General features: G+C 31.4%; 1 protein-coding gene across 1 annotated transcript; it reads right to left on the minus strand.

Moving 5' to 3' along the window:
* Positions 1-2,978: 2,978 nt before the first annotated feature.
* LOC136204178 (oxysterol-binding protein-related protein 4C-like) lies at positions 2,979-11,743 on the minus strand. The gene is made up of 7 exons (XM_065995378.1): positions 11,636-11,743; positions 11,142-11,291; positions 6,460-6,705; positions 6,053-6,149; positions 4,916-5,204; positions 4,478-4,580; positions 2,979-3,588 (listed from the first exon to the last, which is right to left on the minus strand). The coding sequence occupies exons 1-7, from the start codon at positions 11,636-11,638 to the stop codon at positions 3,337-3,339; spliced, it is 1,140 nt and encodes a 379-aa protein (XP_065851450.1). The 5' UTR covers positions 11,639-11,743; the 3' UTR covers positions 2,979-3,336.
* Positions 11,744-12,828: the final 1,085 nt, after the last annotated feature.

Genomic DNA, 12,828 nt, shown 5'->3' on the forward strand with positions numbered 1-12,828 from the left:
TTCACTTGAATAAGTTGTCTACTTGTTATAGCATGTTAGGCATACTCCTAAATCTCCATTACTATGTATCATGTCACTTGGCTTGTTATGCTTATGGAAAAGTGTTTAACATGGTGATGAAGTTGTATGATTCTAACAACATAAGTTTATGACTAAGCTTGTGGTGACAGTATCATACACTTCATCACCATACTAACTTCATCATGAACTGTACAATCCAAGTGGCAGGTACATAGTGGTGGCTTTATGATGCTATGAGAACAAGTTTTAGATATGCACGAATAAGTTGTCTATTTGTTATAACATGTTAGGCATACTCTTAAAGCTGAAAATGTTATGAAACCATTCAGAATGGTGATGAGATAAGTTTACAATATACCTTCCACTTGGCTTGTTATCTGATTGAAACCATTTAGGATGTTGATGGGTTTTCGATGCTATCAGCATAAGTTATGAACTTGATATTATGTTTAGGAAGGTAGCTGATCATGCATACTCTTAAAGCTGAAAATGATGAACTTGCCTGATTCTTTTCTATTTTAACATGAGTTATGCTGATGAGACATATGTTGGCTTGTTTTATGTTCTGTTTATGAAGTAACTGATTCAAGAATAGACATATGTTTCATATCAATTTAGCATGTTATGTGTTAGGAAGTAGAACTGATTCAATTTAATAGACATAAACGAATAAGTTGACTACTTTGTTATAGCATGTTATAATCCACTTGAATATACATATATATGTCTACTTGAATAAGTTGTCTACTTTGTATTGCCTATCAAAAAAGGATAGCGTGCAAGGGGGGCATTATGATGTGACGTGTGAATAGCGTACAAGGGGGGGCGTGATGCGCGATTAAAAAGGAGATTTTGATGCTAAAGAAACACTAGAGCTGGATGGATGGAGTGGAGTACTGGAGGGGCATGGAGCCAACATTGAAGATCAGATTGATTACCAAGTACATTTGTAATCAGTAATCATTCTGTTCTTTAAGATTGGCTCTATGCCCATCCAGTAGTCCACACCATCCATCTCAGTGTTTCTTTGGCATCAAATCTCCTTGCTTCAAGAATGTGCAAATGGTAAACAAGGATATCGGGATGATGGGAAACCATCAGAGTTAAATGGCGTCGAATACTGGAGGGGCATGGAGCCAACATTGAAGATCAGATTGATTACCAAGTACATTTGTAATCAGTAATCATTCTGTTCTTCAAGATTGGCTTTATGCCCATCCAGTAGTCCACACCATCTAACTCAATGGTTGCCCAGCATCTAAATTTCCTTGCTATTCGCACATCACGCCCCCTTTTGTACGCTATTCGCACGTCACATCATAATGCCCCCCCTTGCTTGCTATTTGCACAACATATATCCACTGTATGCTCTTCAGTCCATCTCCTGGCAGTTGCTATGTAACCTGCCTTGTTGCTGATGTCTCGTTCAGCAATTCACTCTCGGCCAGGAAATGGCCCCTCAATGAAGGGCTCTACCAGCAGTCCATAAATATTCCACAGCAGCTATAAAATGCATAGATAAATTAAATTAGACCCCAAACATGAGTAGATAAACTAGACCCCAAACATGAATAGATAAATTTACGGGTAAAAAATACATAGATTTACATCTTACCATGGCAATACTATGGGCAGGGCGATCAAGTAGCTCGGGCATAGAAACATGCCCCAAGGGACCGATATTAGGATGGTAAATTTTGGTCCTGAATATTACCTGCGAACAATAGTAATATCATGAGTGTATTTACAAAGACATGAACTGATTTATGTATGTTAACAAGTTTATGCATGTTCTTACAACTGGAGGTGTGGAGGGGAAATCGACAGGGAAGTCCATTTGGACTATGAATACACCTCCTTCATAAGGGGTGTTTGGAGGGTCATTCATCACAGCAGTCCATTGCTGCTGGTCAGGACCATGTATATTAACAAGCCACCTAGGTGTCTCATATCAGAGTTGGTCAATCTGAAACTCAACATTACGATAGAGGTTCCTTCTATCCATGCTCGAAATAACAAACTGTAAGTATAGTGTTAAGTTGCCCTGGGTGACTATTGAGAATTAGTAAATGCTTCCTATTTATAATGTGGGTGGGTAAGTGAAGGGTCTCAGAATGGAAAAAGGGTAAAAGTAGATTAATTAGGTCTATCTGTATACGATGTGTAATTAATGAGCATCATCAATTGGTTTTGCAGATACCAAGATTTTGGGGATTCTAGGAGATGATGACTTAGATATGTTTCAGTTCAAGTTGGATTTGGCTTTCCAATCAACACCACCACGCCTCTGACTATATATACAGATTTGGAGATGTACATTAATTGCTTATATTTTTTTTACCCTACATTCATTCAGTTATTTGTGTAGTTCAAATGTAAACAGATTATGAGCATTATTCTCCAGTAAAATTAAAATCATTGATATACAGAAATTCTTGTTCATTTGATAATTATTGTTCATTTCCAGAATCATTCGAAGAAGAAGGCAAGGAGTGACATTTACGTTTAAAAAAATATTATCTAAACAACAATAAAAAAGACATTATATTAAAAGAATCTGTCATCTAAAACAAATTTCTTGACATGATTGATTAAGACCTATGCCATCTGATACAAGTTACTACGACATAAATTATTATAAAAACTGTCACCGTGAATACCAATATGCCAATTTCCCATATAACGACTTGACATTTTTAATTATTAGTATGTCATGTGATGACATTAAAAGTGACGTTAATAAATAAAAAGATGCATCATAACAATGTTCATATAACAGTACGAAACTAGGCTGATGTCATGTATATTATCTTCAAATGACAGAACCTAACCATCGTCTGAAGGTGCAATAGACGGTAGCGAGCCCTGTGACAGATTTATATCTCGCGGGACGACGGTTTTTAACCGTCGTCTGAAGGGGGTTTTGGCATTAAAGTCCATACAAACAAAACTGAATGTAATATATAATGCATGTGAAAGTTGTATAAATTTTAGATCAATCTAATCTCATTATTTCAATAGTACATTAATATTTCTCTTTCTCTCAATTAGCTTTCTAAGAGAGAATTACATAGACATAAATTATATCCTTATAAAATAGGAATTTCGAGACAATATATGTGTAATAATATTATTTCACCAACATAAACAGACTTGAAAGTTACGTTGGAGAAGTGTTGTACTGAGCGAAACTAAATATGTTAAAGTAGGAAAATTATTGCAAGCCTCGGTCCTCACAAAAAGAAAAAAGAAACGACATGTGTCGTTTCTTTTATAGGAGTTCTCAAAACACCGAGCGCTTGCAATAAAAACGTGTTAAAGAGGAACGACAATAGGGGCCGGTGGGACCGATTTTTGAATAGGAGAAGATTCCCAAGTACCATTATTTTTAGAAAGAATGAAATGTTTGGGAAGCCAAGTTTGTCCTTTAGAATCTCTCTCTCTTTTTAACTCTCTTTGTTTTTCTTCAATTGATTTCTTTGCTTCTGTTGCTTTTTCCCAATTTTTACTCATTATTGCTTCACTTACTTCACTCCACACTGCTCCTGATTCAGTTTCCCATATTCCCTGATAAAAAAGAGAAAGAGTTGGAGCAATTAAAAAAACAGACTTTAGAAATTACCTTATATAGAAGGTGTGACTTTAAAAATTAACTAATACACAAATACTTTTTGACCGAAAAATAAATTCAGAGATCCTTAAATGACAAATTACATAAACCACAAACATGTGTTATGCAAACTTAATTGAATATTTGAAGTGGCTGAATAATTGCAGTTATCAAACACATTCGTTGTAAATAAGTATTTAAACTATTAAATTAAGTGATTTTTAATCAAACAGAGCCTTAGTAAATGGATATACTTCACTGTCATGGAACCAATTGAACTAAAAGCTCGAGCTGATAGTTAAGGCTCAATCATAGATCTTATATTAATCTCTAACACGCGCCACACACAAATGCACATTGGGCTTGCAACGTACACAACACATGCCCAACCCTTCATGTGTTTTTAATTTCACAAATTAACGAGGTTGTCAGGACTCGAAACCCTTGACCTTTTGGTCCAAGCGGCTCTGATACCATGTCATGGAACCGTTTTAACTAAAAGCTCAAGATGATTGTTAAGGCCCAATCGTAGATCTTATATTAATCTCTGACATTCGCCATTAGACTAATGTTAAACTAATAATTTACGGAGAAATTATAGCAAGCACCAAATCCTCTGAAGACCTCAATATATTTTGCGAAAGGTGTCGTCTTACAAAATGTATTGGGTCCTCTAAAAGTCCCGCTTACTATAAAATCTCCGCGCAGGACGCCTTTCTACCGTAGTTTCTAAAACACGATATAAGTAAGAAATTTGTTTCATCAAGCTTCATTGTCCCAAGCTAAATAGTACTAAAGTTAATTTTCTTAAATATAAAGTAAATCATAGAATATTTGATGAAGTACCTGAGGGTCCTTAACAATTGGAGTTTTGAGCCCTGAAACTATTTCTTTAGCATTGTATATTACACTTTCTTTCCCAGTTTTGGTGTCCTTAACTGTTATAATGCTGCATTATCAAATCCAATCAGAAAAATAAGTTTCAAAATTGATAAAATTAAGGAATAATTTCAAATTAACAACGTGGTTACAAGTTTTTACAGATCTCGTTATAAACCAAACCATGTGGTTTGCACCGTTAGCAGAATCAAAGCAAATGCCTTAACATGCTGATATGGTAGAAGGGTATTTTGCCTTGTCAGCTTTTTTAACAGAGTTAAGGTATTTGACTTGATTCTGTTAACCGCACAAACTACAGGATTTGTTTTGTAACGAAAAAACCCAGCTACCAATCTGCAAAAACTTGTAACCACGAGGTTTAATGTAACGTAGAGTTATATATACCTGTTCCAATGTCCATTAATGTGATAGAGAATGTTTGAGGGTGAATTAGAATGATAAATTTTGCCTTTAATGGAGTGAGGTTCTCTTCTTCCAAAGAAAGAATTAGATAAGAAACATAAGTCAGCTACAAGACCTGTCTCTTGGCATTCAATTTGAACATTTCCAACCCAATCAGCACCAGGTGGAATAAATCTTATATGTAGCTTTGGTGTATTCATTACATATGTTTCTCCATAATTATGAAGCTTCAGCTTCCTTTTTCCTTCCAATCCAGCTTCCACTCTAGTCCCTATAATAAGGAAAACAAATAAAAAGTATTATATCAGCGGAAATTTCTGTCGCTAAACGTGTTAGTACGTCAGTAATTTCACTCTATTCAGAATTTGTAATGGATTTGATTTCGGTGGATAGAATCTGAGGCAGAATTATCCGTGGCTGATGTTTGAAAAAAAGTTACTGCCTCCCTATTATACGAAAACGTCTTATTTACTCTTCTGAACTTTTTTAAAGTGATCTATTGATTTTAAAATCCATGTGGTGGAGCAAGGAGAGATTTTGGATAATTTGAAATTTGTACACTTTAAACAAGTTCGGGGGTTAATAGATCGTTGTAAGTAAGTTTATGAGACTAATAGATTACTTTCAGAGAATCAATATGTCATTTTAAGCAGTTCAAAGGGTAAATAGAACGTTTTCGAACTATAGCGTGGCATTTGACTTTTCTGGACAAATTCGAGAAGCTAAAAATGTGTTAAGCTTATTTTTGTCCATTAATCCTCCGAATTTTTGTTTCTAACTCTGTCACTGTGTGTCAATGTGAGACAAATGGACCTCTTGCTATACTTCGTATATGCTATTGTACTTGTTCAGATTATCCGATTGATTTCTTGAATTTTGGAGATATCTCATTAGTCATATGAACTTACTTAAAATGTTTCACTAGCCCCCTTAAGTTCATGTAGCGGAACAATGAGAGATTTAAATAATTTGAAACATGTATTACTTTAAGTAAGTTCAAACACTACTAATATATCATTGTAAGCAAGTTTAGATAACTAACCAGGCATCTATAATTTCAAGAAACATGATGAAAAACTATAAAAAAAAAAGTGACAGTGGAAGTTTGGTTATAAATACCATGAAATTTGGCAACTGTGTTCTGGCACCAAATCATCTCAATGTTTTCTTTCTCATCTGTGGCATGGAGTGCAAAAACTGGTGGATGATGTTCTACCTGAAACATCAATGCTCAAATCTCATTTTTTTGGTTTTCACGTGACAGTTTCAAGCAGTTGAATCAAGTAAATAAAAAAAAAAACACAATTTTTTTTGCTATCACTTGGCTGCGATATCGTATGTAAGAGTTAATCATTTCTAACATAACTGTCACGTAACTATTCTAGTGATTTTTCTGTCTAAAATGACCAGAATGATTTTATTGCAATAAAGTGAAAGTCCAGTTATGTTGTTGAAACAAAGGCTATAATCATGTTAAATAGGTTGTGTTAAGGGGTTGTGTCAGTAAATCGTGTTGTGGAATGTACCTGTTCGAGAAGAAGATTGAGGGATCCTTTCATGACATGATGAGTTTCGCCAAGAATAGGATTGTACGGAGAAAGACCGTAGTTAACGGGACGCATAGTTGAAAAACTCCAAGCAACAACTGCTATCAATCTTTCAACTGGGTTTTTGCCGTGGTTGCACTTGCTTAACATATCTTCTCTTACTGCATAAACCCATTCTCCAAACCCTTGTAGTTGTGATTTTGGAAGGTTAAACAATGGTGACAGCTGAATGCATATACGTTCAAACTGTCAGAGATTAATATAAGATATATGGTTGAGCCTTAATTATTAGCTCGAACTTTTAGTTCAATCGGTTTCATGACACAAACAATTATTAAACATTAATTATTATATGAGTAAACAATTTATTAGCCCCTATATTTTACATATTATATTTCTTCAAAAGAAAAAAAAAATATATCTTGTACTAATATGTATAAGTATATAAATGTTACTGTATGTGTACTGTAATTTTTTTATAATATTATGTTTTTGGTTAGAGACTGTTGTTTGTCTTTTATACATGAAAAATAACGTTTTTCCAATAACATGAATCCATACTTTTCTAATGGTAAACATCAAATTGTAACAGTAAACATCAAATAGCAAACAACAGATAAACTAAACAATCCGTTATTATTTTTATTAGAATTGATGATCATTAACTAAACTTATAAAATGTTCCCATAAGAAAGAAGCAAAGTTTGCAAGGAGAGAGAGGAATTAATGGAGATAAGATATATTAATTTAGAAGGGAAAGTAGGAGCCCCCACCATTTATGGGCTTTAATTCCTATTAAATGTAAAAATAAAAATAAACATCTTACTTTTTTGGTACTAAAACTACATTAAAATAAATGAATGTTTACTTATTACACTAATTAGTTATTTTTATTTAAAAAAAAAAAAACTCTACAGAGTGAACCGGTTTCATAAACTAACTACTTAATAATTTTATCCGTAATTTATTAATTAATATTTAAATTTTATATAAAGTTTTTTAAGGGAAATTTTATACAAAGTTAAAAGTGTATTTTTATAAATTATTTCAATGTTTCATAATATTTTATATATATATATATATATATATATATATATATATATCTTCAAAATAGATATTAAAATATTAAAAAAATTATTTTGTTATATATATTACATTAAAAATATATAATATTTAATAAAATATTACATATTAAAATTAATTATTAATTTTACTTATAAATTCAATTTTTTTTAATGAATATTAAATTTACGGGGGCGTTTGTTTACCTTTTCGAATGAGCTTTAACATTTTTTATGTAAAACTGCAGCGTTTTAGAATTTTTTGTGAAAAGTTGTTTGTATATGTTTGATGCTGAAAAAAATTATCTTTCTAATTTTCAAACATATTTATTCTTTAATATTATTCATATTTCTATAATACTATTGTCGAAAGAAAATGTTTTGCCCGATTCAATAAAATTTTTATTAGTTATTTAAATTATTTTTATTAATTTGGATTGTATTTTTTATTGGGCAACTTCTAAATATAACTGTGGTTTCACCGATTTACAAATTGATGCTTATGGGTTTTATTTTTGGTGCTAAAAGAGGACTAGGGTCCTTACCGTTAGTAAAATTAAAAACTTTTAGGTTGAAACCGTCAATATTGACCATTAATAACTTCAAATTAAAAAATTTCAAGAATTAAAATATGTCTATATTAAATATTTTACACACTAACATTTAATCATAATTTTACCAAATATTAATAATTAATCAGCTAAAACAAACCGCTTAACAACAGCAACAACAAACATCTAACTACAACATCAACATCAATAACTATCAGTTAATAACTGAATCAAACAGATCTTACATTATATTTCATTTAATCGATTATTATTTAGTAGATTAAAAATCAATAATATTTAAATTACAAACAATGTATAACATAAAGTTTAAATTGGAATTCGGTGCATTATTATCTAGAAATAACGAAAAGATTCCATATCAATTGAAAACTGGAAATTGAAAATGAAACATGGGCCGTCCTATTAATACATGTCTGTTACATTTTAAAAACATGATGTGGATGTACAGCAACTCACTCATTTAATTTTCGATGACTTTATCAAATATTAAATTTCTATCAAACAATTATTTAAAATAACTAATAATAATAGAATATAGACGTGATTATTTTGTTCTTCTTAATTCTTAATCAAAGAAGACGCCATAAATAGAAAACCAATAATGAAATATTTATTAGGATTCAAAAATAGTTGTCGATGATAAGGAAAATTAATTAATATCGACCTGTTAACAATATCAACAAACAAACAGTAATTAATAACATCGCATTAAAATAGTATGTACATGCAGTTGCAGAACCAACAAAAAAGGGTTGGGGGAATATTTCTGAACTCCAACTTTGGGGGGGGGGGGGGGGGGGGGGGGAATGGCCCCGACTTACCAAAACGACCTTGTTTTGGTCTGTCGGATGCTAACAAATTAAAAGTACCCAGTTAGAAAGGTAGTCACCCTTAATTTTTTTTTTTTAAAAATTATCTTTTGATTTTTAGTTACAAAATTCATTTAATGTTCTTACATTAAAATTGAATTCAAGATAATTAATAATTGTAATATAATTATTTAAAAAATAAAATGCAAACAAATAGTTCTTTTTTAAAAAATAGATATATAAAATTTGATCAATGATGTTTTATCACTAAAATATTCGACTTAAACCAATTCAACCATCTTAAAATAACGAATTGGAAAAGTTGTCGGGTTGGTGCGGGCAGTTCGGGGTTGCCCGGGATGAAGGTAGCTAGACCCTTGTTATATGTCATTATTGAAAGTCAAATATAATAATTTTTTGAGTTGTTTCCTGTTAGTGGCTTACTTGTATGAAAGCTCATCAATGCATATAGTTAGGAAAACTTTCATATTAATTAAAACAGTACTGCATTTCACTTTCAACTTGATCTATCTACCTACTAATAAAATTTATGAACAATAGAATTAATTAATTAATAATTGGAAAAAGTAAAAAAAAAAACATGTACTTTTATTCATTTATAAGTAAAAAAAAAGTATTTTGTTTTGTAAATAAAAACACATGTTTTCAGGGGCAGTTCTAGTAAAAAAAAAACATAGCAGTTAGCAACTTTATATTATTTGGAAAGAACAGATTTAGCCTTCGCATATAAAAAAAATGCAATTCATTAAGGAAAAATGAGCTTTTTCACGTGTAATTTGATGTTCTGGTTATCTTTCAACCTCTAGCATTATAGCCATCGAAAATGGTTGAAATTGCATATCTTATGTAAATGGGAAAAACTCTATCTTTCGGTATTGATGTTTGAAATTACACTGCGTAGTAAATGTTTGGCTTATGTTTGTATTGTTTTGTACGTGAATGCTAAATCCGCTCGCTCTATAACTAAATTTGTAATTTATCCCGATTATTCTTAAGAGAAAATAATTTTTGAATTTTGTGTTATTATTGTTGAAAGGTTGTAATTGATAAAACATAAACAATGTGTGTTATTATTGTCGACTTTAGATTTTATTTTATCAGACTGTATTCTTTTTTCTTATACATGATTACTATTAAATTCGTAAAAATATTTATATGGATAATTTTTAACAATTAAAATCTTAATAATTATTTTATTGTAAATGAAATAAGTTTTATATTTTATGAAAAAAATTAGAGGATAATTTTACTATAGTGTTCTTGGTCCAATAAACTTAGGTAAATTACACACATGGCCACTGAACTTTACTCATTTTCATATTATGGCCATTGAATTCCATTTCTTCCCGGTATGGCCAATGAACTTTACACTTTTTAATACTGGTGGCCACTCAATTTTAACTAACTTCTCAAAATAATCGTTAACGATCGTTAACGATCTCAAAATGAAAATATTCAAGAATTAAAGTTGTTCAGGACGACATTTACCATGAAACCACATTTTTTATTTTAAAAAATCACATTTTTTGGAGCTTTCTCTCTCCTAACCAAACAACACATAAATGACCTCAAAACGAAAATTTTCAAGAATTAAAGATTCTTAGAATATCATTAACGCTTTGAATTTTTTATTTTTAGTCGACAATGGTCGGTTTGAGGTGTTAAGTGGCCACCGGTATTAAAAAGTGTAGAGTTCAGTGGCCATACCGGGAAGAAATAAAGTTCAGTGGCCATAATGTGAAAATGGGTAAAGGTCAGTGGCCTTGGGTGTAATTTACCCAATAAACTTAACAATCAAAATATGACGATTATACAATTTTATTCTATAAATCAATTATTTTCTGACGAAGTGGTATATATCTCATTTTTCATCATTGTATCTATTTTATCTGGTCTACCATAGTTTTGGATTAGAGACCCTTTAAATATGAAGCCATAGGCTGGCTCTCCCTATATCCGTTTTTCATCGACTAACTAACATTTTTTGCCACGCCATCGAATCAATATATCACGATATCAAATCACTTGTCACGTTAATACTATTTAATATATTATTATAAAATGTTAATAAAATCATCAAAATCATTGTATCACATCAATCCAACGTGACAGGTGATTAAATGGGAATGCAAGCAAAAATATCTTAAATTTTTACTACAATGTTAAACTAATATCAGGAAAGAATGAAAAAAAATTACCTGAAAATTAGTAAGATCAGATCCTGGCCGTAAATTTGTAAGAAGACTTAAAATCCGACGAACTAGATTTGGAGCTTGATAATTAGCAGAGTCGTCTAATGATGTTGGTGCTGTCAGGATTACTTTCTTTTCATTTTTATCTCCGTTTATCTGTTTCATATCATAATATATTCCGGCCGATTAACCATATTCATTCGAATTTAGAAATTAAAAACCGTTAACCATTATTTTCAAAATTGAAAACCGTACACTACACCATTAACTTAATTTTCGGTCCGATTTCAATTTAAATTTTTTATTTTTCGGTTTTCGAGAATTTTTGTGTGCAACTCGAATAAAAGCTATATCTGTAATTAAAAGTACAATCTCAGAGTACATTCAAATGTTATTGTACTATTTGTATAAACCTATTTAAATAAGAATTGGAAAAAAGAATCTTGAAGAACAATATGTTTGATATATGAATTCATAGAAAAAGAAAGAGATGGACTTACCATTTTTTTTGGAGAGAGAAAGCTTGAGAGAAGGAGAGGAGGAAGAAGAAAGAGAAGTGCAAAAACTGAAGTTGGCGTATACTTAGAAGAAAAGAGACAAACTATTATATAGATAGAGAATGAGGTTGAAAATGATTGCACGTTTATCCTCTACTATTATATTTCTAGTTTTTGTTTTTTCTATTCAGAGGTCGTTATGGGGCGGGGAAAAACCGAAATCTGTAGGGATCCGAATTGATGGGACCAGGGTAAAATAAAAAAAAAATTGATGCAGGGTTAGAGGCTGGGTGGATATTACTACTCTCGAACCGTGGAGATCTCTATCCCGTCTCAAAAAAACCAACGGATACTCAAAAAATAAAATAATATATATATATAACATTCTAAGATACGTGGAATGTATCTTCCGTATTTAACTTACTTTCTTTTGCATCCGAGTGATCAATTGATTACATTTTATACAAGTTCAAGAGGCGAACTAAACATTTTATGCAAATTGAGGGGGCTATTGGGATATTTTGAAAGTTCAGGGGGCCAATCAAACTTTTTAGACAAATTCAGGGGGCAAATGATGTATTAAGCCACAAAAATATGATATATATAACATTTTGGTCAAGGTTTGAAATTTTTTCATTTTGTACATTCTAACATTAATAATCTTCAAATTAATGATGCTCTATTTTATCATAAGCTTAATAAATCTCTATTATGTGTTCAAAAATTATCTCGTGATAATTCTTGTTTCTTTGAATTCTAATCATTTTCTTGTAAAGGATCAAATAACTGGAAAAATCATGTTACACGTCCTGAGTAAAGATGGACTCTATGTGCTTCCAACCATCCTGAAGGAGCCGCTTGTGGGAGAGAATGTGTCTTTTGAAAAGTGGCATGCACAGCTTGAACATTGTCAGAATCAGACTGTTAACACAATTATCAAAGAAAGCAAGTTATCATCTTCATCACCAGTTAGTAGTCGCTCCTTTTGTCCTTTAGGAAAGTTAGCTAGATCATCTTTACTTTCTATTATCAAACACAATATTATCAAACATTTAATTTTATGAAGCTAAATACGTCCATGACAGTTTCAACTTAACACAATACTTACAAATAGTCAAATACAATGCACGACACATAAACAATCATGCGTATAAGCAACCTCTTACCTAATAATCAACTATCAACAGAGAAACACT

This window comes from Euphorbia lathyris, chromosome 8 (genome assembly GCF_963576675.1).
Source record: "Euphorbia lathyris chromosome 8, ddEupLath1.1, whole genome shotgun sequence".
Taxonomy (NCBI): domain Eukaryota; kingdom Viridiplantae; phylum Streptophyta; class Magnoliopsida; order Malpighiales; family Euphorbiaceae; genus Euphorbia; species Euphorbia lathyris.

What these genes read in the sequence shown, in the direction of transcription:
- LOC136204178 (XM_065995378.1), bottom strand. An exon ending in TCAATCTTCTTCTCGAACAG is followed by an intron (nt 6,150 to 6,459) that starts GTACATTCCACA and finishes TTGATGTTTCAG; the next exon opens with GTAGAACATCATCCACCAGT. An exon ending in CAATTGTTAAGGACCCTCAG is followed by an intron (nt 3,589 to 4,477) that starts GTACTTCATCAA and finishes CTTTTTTATCAG; the next exon opens with GGAATATGGGAAACTGAATC.